The sequence below is a fragment of the Eleginops maclovinus genome, chromosome 18, assembly GCF_036324505.1.
Source record: "Eleginops maclovinus isolate JMC-PN-2008 ecotype Puerto Natales chromosome 18, JC_Emac_rtc_rv5, whole genome shotgun sequence".
Taxonomy (NCBI): Eukaryota; Metazoa; Chordata; class Actinopteri; order Perciformes; family Eleginopidae; genus Eleginops; species Eleginops maclovinus.
Window position 1 is genome coordinate 28,108,192 of NC_086366.1, and position 18,855 is coordinate 28,127,046.

An 18,855-nucleotide genomic window follows, 5' to 3' on the forward strand; every position below is an offset into this window, starting at 1 on the left:
ATTGTGAAAAGATCTGCATACTGAATAGTTTTGTGACATAACAGGACCATCATTTGTTTGTGAAGTTGCACATCAGACAAAGTGTGGTCAGCTGATCAAATGCACCTATTTAGTTGCTATTTCAACATGTAGTGTGCAATCGATGAGATGATTATTTCTATTTGCCTTGCTATGTAAGTTTTACAATACTTGTGCCTTTTACTATGGAACAAATGGTGCCCATCTGCAGTCAGATTTGAATGTGCAATTAAACATTTTCAGTAAGAATAAAAGACAAAAAGTTGTACAAATGCAATGTATTGAACCGGAACTTATCATAGATGAACTATCAACAAGGTTTTATATAAAAAAAAAAGATAATTTTTATTTTAGATAATAAATAAACATAATGAAACTGTTAAGAGTGGTTCAGTTTTCTAGGTTGACAACACTACTACTGTATTAGTAAAATCTCACGTCTGAAGATTTCATTTAAAACAAAGAGAGGACCCTTAAAATAAAGATTGGTCTTGCAGTGCATCATGTAGATTTTGTCCTTTGGACTGTTTGGCTAAACTAAAGAAGCTAGAACAGGTACTTACATTTTTCATGTATACAGTCTGTTAAAACACAATGATTTTGATTTGAACTCGTAATTTATTAGATGAAATGATCAACATTGTTTTGCCGTTTTAAAAACATACAGATAGTACAGCATGATTTATGTATTGATAATTCGGTGGTAATGAGGTAAAATTATGATGGCCCGAACTCCCGCGGTAACACAGTACCGAGAGGGGGTTAATGGGCAAATGATGGGTAGCTAGCAAACACTAGTTATCAAATATCTTCCATTCTACTTTGACCACTTACCTCTAAGCTACTGTTACAGGCTAAATAGTTTGCAGAAATGACAGCTAAAAAGGTCGGGCCATATGTTTTTCCCAACCACCAATATATTTGCACAGGTGTGTTTGGGTGCGGAGCCCGATAATTAGCAGGCAGGTGAGTGGTATACATCAGGCTCTCAGCTAGCTGCTAGCTGCCTTGATAAACATACTTAGCCTAATTCAATCTCTACAGAAACATGAAAACCAGGGTTGGTCTTGGTTAGTCATCGCTGTTCCAACAAACATCAACTTGTGTGTCGAAAAAACTAAACCCATTATTACAGCCCATTAGATCGGGGGGGAAAAAATCAACCTAGCATATTCGTCCAGCAGTGGCTCAGTCAGTAGGGGCTTGGACTGGGAATCGTAGGGTCGCCGGTTCAAGTCCCCGAACAGACTTGAAAAATGGAAAGTGGACTGCTACTTGGAGAGGTCCCAGTTCACCTCCTAGGCCCTGCTGTGGTGCCCTTGAGCAAGGCACCGGACACCTCCAATCCCCCCCCTCCCCATTGCTCCCCGGGCGCTGCACGATAGCTGCCCACTGCTCCTAGTACTAGGATGGGTTAAATGCAGAGGACTAATTTCACTGTGTGTGCTCTGCTGTGTGCATGTATGTGACTAATAAAGAGGGTTTCATCCTCCGATTCTATCTATCTAAGCTATCACAATTGCTGCTAGCTAAACATGGTCTGCATTTTACATTCTAACTCCTTTGCGTTGTTTTGTGAACGTCAAAACAACACACATAAATGTATAACTCACCTTTTGCTCTGCCATTTGGAATATGCTTTCCTCCGGAGGCTAAACAAAGGCCTAAATTCCCCAAATTAGCTGTCTCTGGGTATTTGTGAAGGAAGCGCAATGGTGAATCCTTGCAATTGAACAAATGGGCAAATCTGGCAACGCCACTCCCAGGAAACAGGGGAAGGGCTTTAGATTCCCAGCCGCTGGAATCTGTTTGGTTTCTGGTTGGGCGAAGGCGTTCTACCAGGTTATTAAGCATACCTGCAAACTCAGAAGGGCTGAAAAAGGTGACAAACTAAACCGTTGTAGGGGGGTCTGGGGGCATCCCCCCCCCCCCCCCCCCCCAGCCTTTGTACACGTTGCGCACATGCGCATTATATCCTGCTCCGCTCCGAGTTATAGTAGTAGGCTATTCATGGGAAACGCATGAACAGCACGTTAAGATCTCGGCCAAGTCGTAATTAAAAGCAGTTCTTCATTATTTAAGTTAAGCGGCGGTAACGCCAGTGTTAAACAAGGTGTTAAACACGCACATGCCGGTTGGTGTGCGCAGGGTGCGATTTGTAGGGGGGGATGGTGAGGATTTCCCCCCCTCTGGTTTTCCTATCCCTACCTCTGCTAAATTATTTTTATCTCCGGTGGGGACAAGGATTTCCCCCCCTTGATAGCGATGAATGCAACTTAACTGCTAGACTACTTAAACTCTTGAAATCTAACGATCTTCAGTGTCAGAGTAGGCTATTCAGCAGCCTTCTGGCAGACTGCGCATATTTCGGAACGTCATCGAAAACAAAAACATTGTAACATTTTAGTGCGGGAACTTTGCAGGAAAAACAGCGCTGATGCAAACATGAAACGCGTTCAGAGCAGCATATCGTCCTACTTTACGGGACCAAATAATAAAACAACGAAATTAACACCTGAGAGTGATAGCGCAAGAAATTCGCTGGAGGTTGGCGTTCATGTAGGCCTGCAGGACGATTCCCAGCCACTTGATGAAAGAAACGCCGATGTTGCTAGCGACTCTGAAACGCATGTGGTAGGAGGGTGCATTGAGCCGGGGCGCTTTGCTAAATGGAGAGAGGGTCGTGAGTGGCTAGCTGTCAGCACAGACGGGTCAGTCAAGTGCCAAGCTTGTTCCGACGTCAGGGATTTAGGCCCACACACACAGGAAAGGCTTCATATAGACTCTGCCTTCATTAAAGGCATAAAAGCCAAAACGGCAAAAAAATTAAATGACAAAATCAGCAAGCACGGAAAATGTCAAAGCCATATCAAATGTATTGAAATTGTACAAAAAAGACAAGACGCCGCAATTGAAAAGGCAAATGAGAACAGTGCAGCTCTGTGGCGAAAGCATCATGAGCATAGTTTAAAAACCACAGAGTACTGCATTTGCACAGCTTACATGATCTGCTACACTGACCTGTCATTCAAAATGCAGCCTCACCTGGTTGAACTGCAACAACTCAACGATGTTAACCTCGGTAACATGCTGCATTCTGACAAGGCATGTCGGAATATGCTGATGTTTATTGCAGAGAAAATGACACAAAAAGTGCGTCTGGTGGACTTCCTTAAAAGCTCACCCGACAAGTTCAGCATTCTCATTGATGAGAGCACAACAGTTTCAAATAAAACATGTCTGATCATTTACATTAGAATTCCATTTGAAGGGGAGTGTTGCAATTTCTTCTTCCAACTTGCTGAGTTGCAGTCGTGCACTGGATCGGCGATCCGTGACACTGTGCTTCAGTGCCTTGAGAAGCAGGGTATCTCAAAAGACATGTTGCGCTCCCGACTAATTGGGTTCGCGACGGATGGGGCCGCCGCTATGTTGGGCCGATACAAGGGGGTCGCCACACTCCTACGTGAGGAGATTAACCCCAACCTGATTGTCATTCACTGCATGAATCACAAACTAGAACTTGCCGTCCATGACACTGTCAAACAAATTACAGATGCAAGTCATTTCCAGATGTTCACTGACTCCCTGTACGCCTTCTTCTCTCAAAGTCCAAAGAACATGCGAGAGCTAGAGCTTGTCGCTTCCAATTTGGAGATGCAAGCTCGCAGGATAGGAAGGGTGTTTGACGTGCGCTGGCTATCCTCGTCTTGCACATCTGTGACGGCTCTTTGGCAAAGCTATCCAGCCCTGGTCAAACTCTTCGCGTCACTGGCCGAAGACACATCACGATCAACCAAAGACAGGGCCAAATGTAAGGGAATGCATGCTAAGATGACTCAGTGGCTTTTCGTGGTGGAGATGGCATTCGTAAAAGACGCGCTCGAAACGATGCAGGCCCTGTCCCTCTTTCTTCAGAGACGAGATGCCACAGCAATCACCGCTACTGCTGAGGTGGGCGTTGCCGTGCGGACACTGAGGGCTATGAGGAATGCCGATGGAGTGAACATACGATGTCTGAAGGAGGAATTGGGCAGTAAGCAAACATTTAAGGGGGTTAATGTGTCTCAGCCGAGTGACGGAGAACAGCGGAAGGCAGAGACCTTTCGTGAGCGTTTTTTCATCTCCTTGGCCGATAACATCCAGAGCAGGCTCGATGACAACGGCATTTTTTCTGCGCCGGCTGCGCTGAACCCCTCAAATTGGCCCTCCGATGAAGATGAACGGTTGCTTTATGGGGATGACAAACTTCTGACCATTCATAAAAGCCTTGCTATAGCAGACACAAATATGCCCACACTCCTCAAAGAATTTCATGAACTGAAATGCAATGGTGTCACTGGGGAGACTTTGAAAAAAGTGCTCATCGCTGTCTCCACGCTCCCTGTGTCAACGGCTGAGTGCGAGCGTGGCTTTAGTGCGATGAACCACATCCTCACGGAAGAACGAAACAGAATGCACGTCTCCACTTTGAATGGCCTACTGTTCATTGGTGTCAATGGTCCAGAGGTGGCATCCTTTCCTGCGCACACATTTGCAGAATTGTGGATAAAAGAGGGCCGAAATGCTGCAGACAATGCCCCGACAGGAAAACCGAAAAAGCCACCACAAATTCGTCACCAGAGCCGACTGTTTACCTAGTCTAGTTTTCCAGACCTGTCCCTGAATTGTTGACAGCACGTTTTGCTATTTTAGTGAATTATTTAGTGAACAATATATATATATATATATATAGCCTACCTTTTGCGTTTTTTTCTCCCTATGCAAGTTAAAAGTCCAATGTTCTTGTCTATGAATAAAAAATAAAAAACATCCCCCCCTCTGTTTTTTTGTCAAATCGCACCCTGGGTGTGCGTACGGTACTGAGTGTTTATCGGTCCACGGCCGTAATGAACGTGTCGCATTGGTCCATATGTAATGCGCACGTTCTGTTGTTCCCATTGGCATAGAGCTATTGAACAATAACTTTAACAAAGGATACGGATAACATATAGCCCACGGCAGTTCTGTCATTGTATGTATAGCCTATATTTGTATTACGCTATCATCATTCAACATGTAGAATGAACGTGTAATCTATAGAGTCGATTTACATAGATAATTCACAACCATGAACCTAATCTGGATCTTAAACCTGCCAATTGCCAACAATTGTTACTACATATAAAACATGTTTTCGTTTTTAGATCGTGTGTTTCAAAGGCATCTGCGTCTTGTGTACATAACACAGCGCAATATGAATACTGTCATTTCCAACAGTGAAGCGTTACATGTGCTTACTGTAAACTAACTCTACACACGGTCGCCAGCGTTTGTAGATTTTGTTCGTAACTCCAAACTTTTCGTAGCTACTAAAAAGTTGATGAATGCGAAACCGAAATAATTGATCCGAACGGATCACGGATCAATGATGATCCGTTGCACCACTACTAGCTACTCACTAAACCACACACGGATGTGTATTTGTTCATTACGTGTTCGTGTTCATCCCTCTCATATCTGACCACAATGACATAGCCGCCAGTAATAACAGTAACAGGACGGATGCTGTGGAGATCAGCCTTCACAAACGTATTATTTTCGCATTGAACGAGGTGACGTAGAACTGGTCTAGCTAGGCTATCTTTAACACAATTCACTGAGGTTAGCTAGCAACCTAACAAGCTGATAAGCTGAAGCATGTTAATACACTTTATTTGGCTCAAATCATTTTACTTCAGCAACGTTAAAATGATACAGCATACAATGTTTTTGCCAGATTAGCTGCTACTAGACCTACCTCAAAACTTGTATCTGTAACGTATCCCGAAAATTGTCCAGAAGAACCACTCGCTGACGACTGAGCGCTCCACTCCAAGAGGGACCGATGGGTAAAAAAGCGCGCTGTGGTTTATCTTGCTTATGATTGGTTGGTGGTCGTGGGACCGAGTCATTTGAACAAAGATTTTATTTATTGTGAAGATAGCAAACTTGTTTCTTGCTCATTATACAGTCGGTTATACAGTCTATGGTTGGTCGGTCAGTCGTTGGTCAGCCCCCCCCCCCCCCCCAAAAAAAAAAAAAAAACCTCTTCGGATCTACACGATTCACGTCAATGACATATTTTGAGTTGAAAACGGCGAATTTCGCCGAAAGGTGACTAGTTTACAGGTATGATTAAGGAAAACACTGCTGTCTGTTTTAATAGACATTTCAAAAACAATGCCTGGAAGAAGATCAGATGAAATAGTGCGCCAATCAAAGTTGATACAAGAGTAGAGGCCCAGGTCCCCGGCAGCTCTAATGACGCTGCATGTGTTAGGCCTCTTACTTCGTACAGAGCTTATCTGAATGTCTGTCTGCAGTGCAGCTCTGGTTCTGGATCTTTCTCCATACTCCGGACAGGAGGAGTCCCCCGATGAAGTTGGCTGGTCCGAGTTTGAGGTGATGCCCTGTCTGCGGAACCAGTGTAAACAGCTGGTAGAGACTGGATCCTTCAGGACGTCCTGACACAGAGCACAGCTGGAGAGCTGCTCCTCGACAGGAACAGGACTTTTCGTCTTACCTCTGTGGAGATGAACACATCCTTTATAGTACACTGCATTACTGGTGGCTGATTTTCACCAGTGGTACAAACCAAGGTTGCAAATTCTATATCTTTGCATAATATATCTTTGTGATCAGGTAGATAGTTTACACTTGACATTATTATAAAACCTAACAGCATGCTGTCATGACATCACCCAGAAGAGCACACAGCATGTTCACCAGTAATGGGCAAGTTACTTCCAAAATGTAATACAGTACATATTACTTATTACTGTCTTTTTAAAGTATTAAGTTACATTACATTATTACTGTCTCTGAACTGTAATGCGTTACACTACTTTTGCGTTACTTTGAGTTACTTTCACCAAAATAACTGCAAAAGTATGACTTTAAATGCTAAAGTGTAGTTTATTGCAGGTCAGTAATTAAAGCTATTTATCTATCTGGCTCATGCTCCGTTTAAGTGGGCTGAATAATATTTGATACCGGTAACCAGGGTGGGAATTTCACGGCGGCCATGACGGCCATGGCCTTCATTGCCCCTCGGTCTGGCCGTGATGCCCCGAAAATAATTGTACGTCCTACGGCCACCATGGCCGTTGTGCCCTGATTCTGTTGAAATCTCGAAGTTGCTTTAAAAGTGTCAGAGCGGTGGTCTGGGCTCTGAACTGCATTAGTCCTTGTAGCCAGGGATGGGCAGTATTTCTAATACATGTATTTGAAATACGTATTTCAAATACAAAATACTATTTTGTAATTTTTATTTTATTGAGATTATGAAAATGCCTTCGTATTTTGTATCAAAAATACTTCAGTGTTGTGTATTTTTGTATTTTCAAAATACTGTAAAATACTTTCTGTGAAACACTGTGATAACATCTATCTATCTATAAACGAATGTCTCTGTCTGTGGCACCTTCGCATAGTTAAGCCCCTGTGACGCCACGCTCGGCCACTAGGGAATGTTGGCGCTGTTTCACACTTGCTATGGGCATGCACATTGCACTCACAACACAAAACGTTCGGTGCTGCAGATTGAGTTGGGTAGCTACGTTGGCTACTTTGTCCGGACCTGTCATACATTGTTTCAAAGCAAGGTGAGCAACCAAATTAACCTAATTTATTTAAGTAACACATTTATTCTCAATCTCAACCATGAATCATTCTTTTTATGGCATGTTCCTGTTCAGTGTAATGTTTGGTGTTCTTTGTAAGGCTAGGCTATTTCACTTTTGAATGTTAGCTGCTAACTCGCAGTGTTAGTTTCACTCTCTTTGATTTGATCCAGTGAACATTCAAATAATCACGTTTTTAAAGTTATTGTTATGTTAGACGGTTTCCGTTTGTTTCATGTAGCCTATAGGCTACTTAGGAGTTTTGTACGTCATTGTCTATATGTGTGCTGCTGCAGCACCACAGATAACCAACCCCCTCCGCCACTTGTAGTAGGCTAGTTTTGGCTCATAGGCTACTGTTGGCCATTTAATGATACATTTTCTTAGAAATGTACCTAACTAATGTTCTGCTGTTGACTGTATGTAGCCTACACAATATGTAGGCTAAAGTAAGCAACAATCATACAGTACAACATGCCACAAATTTGTTCTCCCTCAGATTCAGGTTCAGAACGTGATTGGAGGGACAGTTAGGAGTTGCAGGGACCTGTGAGGAGAAATGAGTGAGAATGAGTGGGAGAATGGGAGACAATGAGGAGAGCAGGTAAGGGAGTTGAACTGATGGAAGCTTGTATGCTGCATTCTTGACACATTTACAGCTGTGTAGCATTTATAATGGTATTATAGAAATAAAGCATTTATGGATGCCGATTCTGAATATTTTGTTTACTAAGCTTCAGGAATTATGAACTTTGAGCATAGTGGCTACGCTTTTTCAGTGCATAATGTGTTCGCAGTTTTCAATTTGTGATGCATTTGGAATTTTAACATTATAAATAATAGTTGCAGCTTCAAACAAAGTAGGCCTACACCACCCGTGGGTGCTATTAACAAACCAATACTGAATTATAAATAATGAAACTATATACATAATAAAATAAAATAATGAAAATCTGATTTTCAATGTATTTATTATTTATATACTATTATATATTTCAATTTAAAAATATTTCTGTAGTTTAGATGCAATAGATAGTGAAGTCTTCTTTTTATCTCACAGCTCTGACCAGCCCCTGGAAATACCAGAGGAGAATCCTACCCCAAGCACTAGTACTGCTCAGTGGACTGTGAGATCAGCGATATTAGATGGGACTTATTTTGAAATTGTGAAACAAACAGAATCTGGGCAAGTTCAGGCTGAGTGCAAATTATGTACAAAGAAGAAAACCATCATACCTGGTTCTGTTCAAGCCACTACAAATTTCAAAACTCACCTGAAGAGGTTGCATGCTGAGGTACTTCCAGAGTTTGAGCAACACAAGCAGGGTTTCAGCAGCGGAAAGAAAGGACCATCGGTACCACACTCAAGCAGACAAAGTTGTTTACAGAGTGTTCTCCCAGAAATGCCCAGATCTCTCAGAAAAAGGTAGATGACTTAATCACTGCCTATGTTGTTAAAGGAATGCATCCTCTTTCAACTGTTGAACAGCCGGAATTCATTGACCTTGTTGAGGGCTTGAACCCAGAAGCAACTGTTATCTCTAGAAGAACTCTAGGAAGAAGGATTGACAATGACTTTACAACAAAAGTGGATGATTTGAAGGAAGTTTTGAAAGGTGTTAAGCACTTATGCACCACAGCTGATATTTGGTCCACCAAAGTTTCAAGCTTTTTTGGTGTGACAGCACACTGGATTCAGCCAGATACACTTGGCCGCCTGTCTACAGCACTAGCGTGCCGCCATTTCCCTAGTCCACACACATACGATAGAATTGCCGAGACACTGGATGAAATCCACGCCGAATATGGGCTGTCCCATGAACGTATTGTTGCTACAGTAACAGACAATGCGTCGAATTTCGTGAAAGCGTTCAAAGAATTTAATATTTCAGCAGTGTGTGTGGACGAGGAGAGTCAAAACGATGAAGAAGATCTCTCATTTATCGCAATAGACTCTGAGGAAAATGAGAATGGCATTATTTTACCTACTCATTTGCGATGCGCGTGCCATACTTTAAGTCTGGTTGCGACAATTGATGCAAAAAAGGCCATGAAAGAAAATTCTAGCTTGTCGCGTCTTAACAACTCCACAATGGGAAAATGTTCTGCACTGTGGAATGCAGCAGGAAGGCCTAAAAGCGCTGAAGTGGTGTCTGCAGTACTGAAATTCAGGTTGATTACACCTTGTGCGACGCGTTGGAACTCTCTTTATGACAGCCTTCATCAGCTCTGCAGCATCCACGAGACCCTCCCTGATCTCATGAAACAGTTAAACCTGCCATTGTATAAGGATGCAGAGATGGAGTACATTGAAGAGTATACCAAAGTCCTGAAACCCCTTGCGCAGGCAATAGATCGATTGCAGAGCCAGTCACCGTGCTATTACGCAGAATTAATTCCAACCCTATTTGCAATAGAGGGTAAGCTTGAAGCTCTGCATGCCAACAACCTCCGTTACTGTTCGCACCTTCTGCATGCCATAGTGGATGGTTTCCATCGGAGATTTGGTGCCTTTCTAGATCTTCGACCAGAAGTAAACGAAGCGATCCTGGCGAGTGTGACCCATCCGTACTTTAAGATGCGCTGGCTCCCTCCACACCTGGCAGGTAAAAAAAAAAGAATCCAAGAACTGATGCTTCAGGCTGCCACTGATCTTGGGCTTGTGACTGAGAGTGAGGCTTCAAATGCAACTTCTGCGGTAGAGGAAGAGGATGACTTCTTCATCTTCACAGAAGACGTGGAGGTTTTCCAGAAGTCTACTCACAGCAAGGCAGAGCTAGAGTCACTTCATTTTTTGGAGGACCAAAGGAAGGACTTGCCATCCTTGGACCAGTATCCCCTCATCAAAAACCTTTTTGTGAGGTTCAATACCATCATTCCATCCTCTGCTCCAGTAGAGCGTTTATTTTCCTTTGCTGGACTGATCAACAGGCCCCATAGGCGGCGTCTGAATGCAAATCTCTTTGAGAAGCTAGTTGTGCTTAAAGGCATTAACTGAGGAGACACCACTAGGTTATACACACTGTTTTGCACATGCTTAGATCACAACACTTGAGTTTGCCATTTTCCTTTCTTTTTCCTGTTTTACAGTATTAATGTGACAACCTGTTTTTTTAAAATGATTATTATTTTTACTTTTTTGTTGTGCATTGTGATGAAACCCACCAAGTGTGGTAGTGGTGGTGTTTATGCTACCTACTGTAGCTTACATTTCCAAATAAATCATCAATTTGGATTGTTTGTCTTTGAGTTATTGTCACTGCTTCATAGTGGGCAATCTATTACAACAATAGAGTAAGGGCAAACATATTGGGATGTCTAACCTGAGGGGTCAGCATATCTAATCTGTTAACTGAATATGGAAGGAGTCTCTTGCTTTCAGATGTTTTTCCAGATAGTGTGCACAAGTGAAGGGATAGACGAAAAAGGTTTTTAGAAATAAGTATTTTGTAGTATTTTGAAAATACAAAAATACAGTATTTTATTTTGATACATTTTTAAGGTGGGTATTTTGTATTTTATTTGGAAATACATTTTGATGTATTTGTGCCCATCCCTGCTTGTAGCTTGGATTGGTTGCGCGCACCTCACAATGTCATACATCGCATCATTCAATCATCATTGCAGCGTCTCGCTGTAAGAATACAAGGAGGCCTCGTGTCTCCTTTTGTCCGTGAGTTTATTCACTTCTGAGACAGGTTACTGTCGTCCGTAACCACGGCAAAACAACAAAGAAGAACGTTAATTATCACTCACACATATATACCGTTAGCTCTCCCATAGCATTCCCCCGTCTATCTCTCTCTCTAGGAACCTCCCTTCTCCTCACCCAGTGGCGTTTTTATATGTACAAAACTGGTGGGGCACGAACAACTTAGATATATAAAGGCTTTCTGTTTCTTAATACATGGAGTAAAGAGCGCTATCACAAAGCAAAACTTAACAACAACCGTGATGCCTCAGCATGAGAACATCAGACTGTAGGAAAACAGACACTCGTCACCGTGGTTACAATAGCAATCGATCGATCGATACATAAACTATACTTCCGCTCACCAAAGCTCCAGTAGATGGTCAACTTCTTTCATGTTCTGTTTGTATTATTCACCGCTGGTGATGTACTCTAAGCCCACTCGTCTCCTCTGCATTACTACACTTTTCGCACACACTCTTACAGCCAATCAGCTCTGATTTATGAGATGATGTTTCAGTGGGGCTGCGAGCGCTTTGCTCCACTTCTGATTTATTTTTTGCCACACACACATTGAATGAAAAACTACTCTATTCAATGCGCAGTGTAGTAAAAAAGTGATTTGTTTTCCATGTCATTCATGTGTTTTTATTATCAGAGAGTTAAGTTGTTTGTTTGTAAGCTCCAAATCCTAATTTTTCCCTCAATGGCCTTTGTGCCCTGGCATGTGGCCTTTGTGCCCTAAAAAAATGTGTGACACCAAAGGCCAAATGGCCTTCCTCTAAAATGACAAAATTCCAAGCCTGCTGTGCACATAAAATTAATAAAGAAAACAGTTTAGAATATAAGATTATATAAAAACTAATTCATCTTCAGGTTGGTTTACAGTAGAGAGCCCCCCCCCCCACTGAAGAGCTTTTCTGATTTTATCTAACCCTCTGAGACCCAGGGGGTCGTATACAATCCCAAATATCATGTCGTCTTAAAAGAGTCATACCTTCTCAGCAGTTTGAGCTAGAGACATGTCGTTTTTTCCTCTTTAACTAAAGAATCAGCGCTAAACAACGCTATGAAGTCAATGTCATTGTGAGCCATTTACTTGCATTGTAAAATGGATGCGTAACGTTTTAAAAGATGGGCATTGTTTCACCTTTTTCCTGGCGCATTACATATTGTTTTCTGTATGTTTTATCTATATTCTCATCCACCATCTTTGTTGGTGAGGTATACTGTGTAGGAGTCATGTTTCTGAATCAGACACTCCAATTGGATGCCTTCACAGCCTATCGGAGTGTCTGATTCAGAGGGTTGGGTGTAAACCGCTGTCACTACCCGATTTGCATGCCTGCCCAATTTGTGATGCGCGAGGTGGCCCGCCATAGACAGCTACGTACAGCAACCAAAGTGGGACATTTGACGTCCAGACGGCGGCCCGATTTGCATTGCGCATGCGCGTGTCATAAACGTGTATGTATGTATATTCCAAAGCTGGGAAAGACCTTTCAGATTGCTCAGCTATGCCCCTTTTCCACCAAACCGGATCAATATCCAATCTTTTGTTTTTCTGGCGCTTTTCTGGTTCTAGCCTGTAGCATCCCTTGTGTTTCCACCGCTCAGAGGCCAAGTGGAGCTCAAATGGAGCTGCGTCATCGTTTGCATCATGACGTAACCGTTTATGTGCCCTCTTATGACTGATTCATATTCACTGTCTGACTGTCACACTAGCAGCTGATACCCCCCCCTCCCCAAAACTGAATGTGTTCAGTCTGAATTGACGCTGTTGCATCACAACGTCGTTATGAAAGTGTCTCTGGCATTAGACAGGTGATGTTAGCATGGCAAGCGAGGCTACTCAGATTATATTGACTACTCTGCTATCCTATTGTGGAATAATCCGTTTTGTACAGGCATAGGCCTATTTTACCGGCGTAGTTTTCGTTATGATTTTACTTCAGTTGGCAACCTGTGTAGCCCATGTATTGATTCCATCCGATAGCTGCAATAATACACAACAGGAGAACGTCTGCCTCTTCCCAATAATCAATAACAGTGAACGGATGGTGATTAAAGTAAGGTAAAAATAATCAGCATCAAATTAAGCCTGGTTAGTGTTGCCTGACTTTATAAAGTTTGTGTTTTATAAGTGTGTGGTCGCGTTGTAGTCACTTTGCTCAGCGATACTGCTCGTTACAACTTGTACTCGCCATGAACTGTTATTGCTCAGCTTAATCTCCCCCCTCAGAAGTAAGCGTGACGTATAGGTCCAGACTAATACATTCCTAATTTAACACAAATGGAAATTTCCCAGTTAAGAATTTGTTCTTTTTTTAAATTATTATTGCATACATTTACTGTAGAATCCCCTATTATAGTGTATAGGAGTCTTTCATTAGTGACATATAACATTACCTGGGGTTGGGCGGATTTCTGGGATGTGTAAAACTTGATTATACTGTAAAAAATGATAATTTACAAGAAAAAAAAAAAAAAAAAATATATATATATATTCAAAAACGGAAATTACCTAATGTGGGTCTCAGAGGGTTACGTTTGTTTAACTTTTACGTGGCCCTTGTAAGGATAATCAATATATTCTGACGGAAAATTGGAGATAATTCACTGTTTCATCGACGGACCAGATTTGTGTACTTCCGGTAGTACCGGATGTTGTTTCTTAGCCTCGGTTAGCATGTAGCTAATAGCATAATCAATATACGAGACTCGTATTACGAGTAGAGGGAGAATCACGCGTGGAGATACATACTAAACACACCGTTTTCAACTCTCACTCAAGAACATTATATTACTATTATTAATGTGTGTTTAAATGACTTTTGAATGTTGGATAAATTACATGAACGAAGGTAAGTTGAGAAATTTCATACGGAAGAAGATGGCGTAGCCAAATACGTCATGGACCCGCCCCTCCAATGTCAGCCAATTGAAGAAGGCCAAATACGAGGGGGAATATAAAACATGATGTTTGAAATAGGAACGGTCTCTTTTTCCATGCAACTGTAAACAGATAACTGCTTCGTGTGGACCGTGGACCAGTTAATTGGATTTAGGGGCCACAGCTGTGTTTCCTTGTAAACCTACTACACTATTGGTTCAAGGTTCAAGGCTTTATTTGTCATATGCACAGCAGATACAGCGTATTTGTTGGCAATGAAAATCTTATGTCGCGTGCTCCTCCAACAACTCAACATACATGGTGCAAATAACATAAATAAAATAGTGCAAAAAGAGAGAAGAATATTTACAGTAACAGCAATAAAGATTTGAGGATGTGAAATATATACATATGTGGAATACATTGAAAGTATTTAAACACTTTACACTGTTGAATGAGGAGGTATGGACAGATGCATATATTATGTATAACAGATGTATATGGCAGATATGTACAATATATAGATATGTGTACTATAAACAGATATGTATGGCAGATGTGTATAATATATATATATATATGTATGTGTGTACTATAAAAAGATGTGAGTAGACATTCACACAGCTCAGGAGTTCAGTAGTCTTATAGCCTGTGGTATAAAACTGTCTCTGAGTCTGGTGGTCTTGGTCCGGATGCTGCGGTACCGTCTGCCAGACGGCAGCAGACAGAACAGATTGTTGCTGGGGTGATGGGGGTCCTTTAATATCCTAATATTGCATTAATAAATACTCTTTGATTTAAACTAGAAGTTTCCTGGTCTACCTTCGACCTACTCTTGGTCTTCAAACAATGAACATTTTCGCAACACCCTACAGCAGGGGTTCCCAATCTTTTTTGAACAAAGATCTACTTTTAAAGTTGATAGTGTGTCGAGATCTACCAAGCCATATCGAAAGCCATAGCGTAGCCACAATTAATTGTTCACCTATATAATAACACAATTTTCTGACACAAAGATCAAGTTTTAACAATAATAATACATTATTGAAGTAAATGTACGTCGTGCAAAGAATAAGCACAAGTAGGCCTAGGACTGGCCCGTAACAACGCAACAACATACAACCCAATTAATACAATGCCTAATTCAAGTTGGATAAGTGGTTCTCTACCTTAGTGGGACTTCTGGCACTGAGAGGAGGAAGCTAGTCTCTCATAGTCCGGACAGTAGGAGCTGAGTGCCAGCCATAAGCAGGCCGCAAGGTGGTCATCAGTCATGGTGGATCTGTATTTTGACTTAATGATTTTCATATGTGAAAAGGCAGACTCACACAAATATGTTGATCCAAAAAGTGCAGTCATATTCGTTGCAGTTTGTCTGAGGTTGGGGTACTTCTCTTTCTGCATTAGATTCCAGAATTGGAAATTTGTGTCAGGTCTCTTGATTTGAGCTCAATGTCATTATTTAGTGTGAGGATCTCATTCTCAATGAGTGATGCCACTTTGGACGTTATACAATCCACATCTATATTTTCCCCAAATGGAAAATTGAGAAAACTGCCAACAGGCTCAATGGATGCAAAGTCAGTAAAGCGCCTGTCAAATTCTGACAAGATGCTTTGCACTTGATCATCATAACGTGCACTCTCAAGCTCTGCACAGTCTTTGCCCTGACGCTTAAGTTCTGTGTCCATGTGTGGAAAGTTCCGCAGATCACACTGTTGCAACCTGCTTGATAGCAGCTGTAACTTGCTTTTAAAGGTGTTGACGGAGCTGATCATGTTGATGATGTGTTTGTTCTTACCCTGCAGCTCTAGATTCAAGTTATTGAGCTTGTCAGTCAGATCAGTAAGAAAGGCTGAATCCAAGAGCCACTGACTGTCTTCTAGCTGTGCATATTCAGCATGGTTTGAACGTTTCAGAAATTCTTTAATTTCGGGCAACAATTCAGAAAACCGTTCTAGAAATGTACCTCTGCTGAGCCACCTTACGTCTGTGTGCAGCAGTGCAGACTCCTGGCCCGAACAGAACAGGCAATCTTGTTAGCCACATCAATCACGTCTTTCATATTTAAAATCTTCTCGCACAACCCTTGCTGGTGTATTATACAATGGTAATTCAGGAAATCCAGGAAAGATTCAGACTGTTTGCACAATCCAATGAACCCAGCAGTACGGCCAATTATTGCTGGAGCCCCATCAGTTGTAATGCAGATGAGTTTGAAGAGGGGCAACTTGCTCTTACTAACGAATTCCATAAAAACCTGAAAAATATCTGTGCCTCTTGTGTGCCCTTTCAAAGGCAAAATGGTCCGCAGCTCTTCTTTTACACTCATATTGTCGAAAACCATTCTAATGAACACACATAGCTGAGCCACATCCACAGCATCAGTGGATTCATCGACTTGCAGAGAAAAACACTCACATGTGTCAACATCATTCCTCAATTGCTGTTCAACATCCTCCGCCATTCCCTCGCATCGCCGTGTAACAGAATTTCTTGATAGCTGCACATCCTGAATAGCAGACACAATCTCCTTTCGATTTTTAAAATCGGCCAAAAGCGCATCTGCAGCTTCCATGAACGCTTCTTTCACAATCTCACCCTCCTTGAAAGATGTCTTTCCTTTTGCAAGAACACGACAGACACGATAAGAAGCTATGGTTGCAGCCTTACGCGTGGTATTGGGCCTGGTAAAAATGGACTGTTGTGCTGCTGGCTGACTTCAATTCCTTGACTTTTCGGGCGTGCAGTGGTGATTTAGCTGGGAAGTTTGTATCGTAGCTCTTGTGGACCGCCTTGAAATGCCGCTCCAAATTCCCTTTCTTTGGTAAAGCCATATTTGCATTGCAGATAAGACAGATGGACACTGCTTCACGCGATCAGCAGTTCATTGTGCCTATTTAAGATGTTTTAAGTTGGAAGTTTTAATGTAGGCCTATTTTACACAACAGTAGGAGGATAGCCTACACACAACATTTTCTCGCGATCAACTGGTAGACCGCGATCGACTGGTTGGGCACCCCTGCCCTACAGTGTAAAGTATTACAAAGATGTTAACCAGTGCTTTACATATTGTCTCTCGCAGGCCAGAGCTGGAGTAATTCAACAGAAAATGAAAAGAAAAGGGGATATTGCTTATTTTTTTAGCACAACAAGGCAGAGAACTGAAAAGAAGGACAAGAGAGAGGGAAATGAGAAAGGAGAGGAGAGTACACCGGAGGGAGCAGGAGGGTCAGTACAGGAGAAGGCCACAGGAGATGAAGATATGGCTAGAGAAGAACTGGGTGTGAGAAATTAAGAAGAGGGTTCAGACTCAGAAAGAGGGACAGAAGCAGGAAGTCAGAAGGAGGCAGAGGAAGATGGCAGGGAGGCGGTTGTCATTCTAGCTGGACCAAATAGTATGTTTTTATTACCCATCCATTATAGTAGCATGGCATGTCACTCACATAAAACTTCCGTAAAAAAACAACAATGTTGTAACTGTATTTTACTAAGTTTCTTAACTGCAATCAGTTAAGGTTTAGATTATCAGATAACACAAGAGCTGAATCCTCTTCGGTTCAGTTTACAGTAGAAACAGACTCTTACTTTTGTGACTGAGGTTCATTATTGAAGACTAGAGGTAGCTCTCTAGACTGGTCACTCTTCAGAGACAGACGGCTGGAGACTGAAGATCTGTCCTCTTCCTCCTCTTTTGAATCACTCATCTTCTCCAGTCTGAGAGATAAACCATTAACTCTGACACACACACACACAGACTACAGACAGACAGCTCTCCCTCTTGACTGCACTGAGCAGTCATATGTTATGTAAATATGATGAATCAGAAACCAGGAAATAAAAAAGGTTTACAACATTTGCAGCAGTCTCATTGGACTCTAGGATGCAGATTTGTATAATTTAATGGCTTAAAAACCCAACAGAGCCTGGTGTTAACACTCACCCTGTTATCTTCCTCCCGCTCTGTCGAGGTGTAAACAAATGAAGTCTGGCAGTTTGACTACAACACCCTCACCTGTCTACAGTTCCTCCATTGTTTGCATAACCAGACTTACCAGTTGAACAGGTACACATACAGGGATTCTTTTCAGTAAGATAGAAATAGAGAAGCAGCTAAAAAACACTCTCTCAAAGTTATTGAAATAAAATAAGAATACCAGTGTGAAAATAACCCAGTACATGTAAACATCCTGCATCCAAAGCTATTCTTAAGTTAAACTGTGTGATATGTAAATATCAAGTGTAAACTGTGCGTTAAATTCTGCCCAATTATACAGTTGTTACTGTGACAGGTTGGTATTGTGCATTGATAGCATGCTAATAGTAGCCGGAGAGAAAGTTCATTGCTTGTTGTTAAAGCATTTGTTAAGGGGAAAATAATAACATATGCAGCGGGCAAAATAAGTATTGAACACGTCACCATTTTTTCTCAGTAAATATATTTCTAACGGTGCTATTGACATTTTAATCAGATGTCGGTAACAACCCATGCAATCCACATATGGAAAGAAATCAAACCATAGCTGTCCATAAACTAAGTTATTTGTATTCAAATGGAATGGCACAGGGAAAAAGTATTGAACACGCTTACTGACATGTATTTAATACTT

General features: G+C 41.8%; 1 protein-coding gene and 1 long non-coding RNA gene across 11 annotated transcripts in view; one reads left to right on the forward strand and one right to left on the reverse strand.

Annotated features, from left to right (window-relative positions):
* The window catches only part of LOC134880078 (NACHT, LRR and PYD domains-containing protein 14-like), a 41,738-nt gene extending 23,471 nt beyond the window's left edge, over positions 1–18,267 (reverse strand). For 8 of the 10 annotated variants that reach the window (XR_010167899.1, XR_010167900.1, XM_063906788.1 and 5 more), the window contains exons 1-3: positions 18,189–18,267; positions 17,834–17,962; positions 6,329–6,564 (exon numbers count right to left, since the gene is read on the reverse strand). Coding sequence is in view for 8 of the 10 variants with exons in the window: in XM_063906788.1 (XP_063762858.1) it covers positions 6,329–6,564; positions 17,834–17,952 (355 nt within the window). In the remaining 2 variants the exon portion in view is untranslated. Of the gene's footprint in view, positions 1–6,328; positions 6,565–17,833; positions 18,023–18,188 lie in introns of those variants that run through there. The other 2 variants (XM_063906789.1, XM_063906784.1) reach the window with 2 other exon arrangements.
* LOC134880103 (uncharacterized) lies at positions 7,377–8,868 on the forward strand. The gene is made up of 3 exons (XR_010167903.1): positions 7,377–7,643; positions 8,161–8,265; positions 8,722–8,868. It is a non-coding gene; the product is annotated as an uncharacterized LOC134880103 (long non-coding RNA).
* Positions 18,268–18,855: the final 588 nt, after the last annotated feature.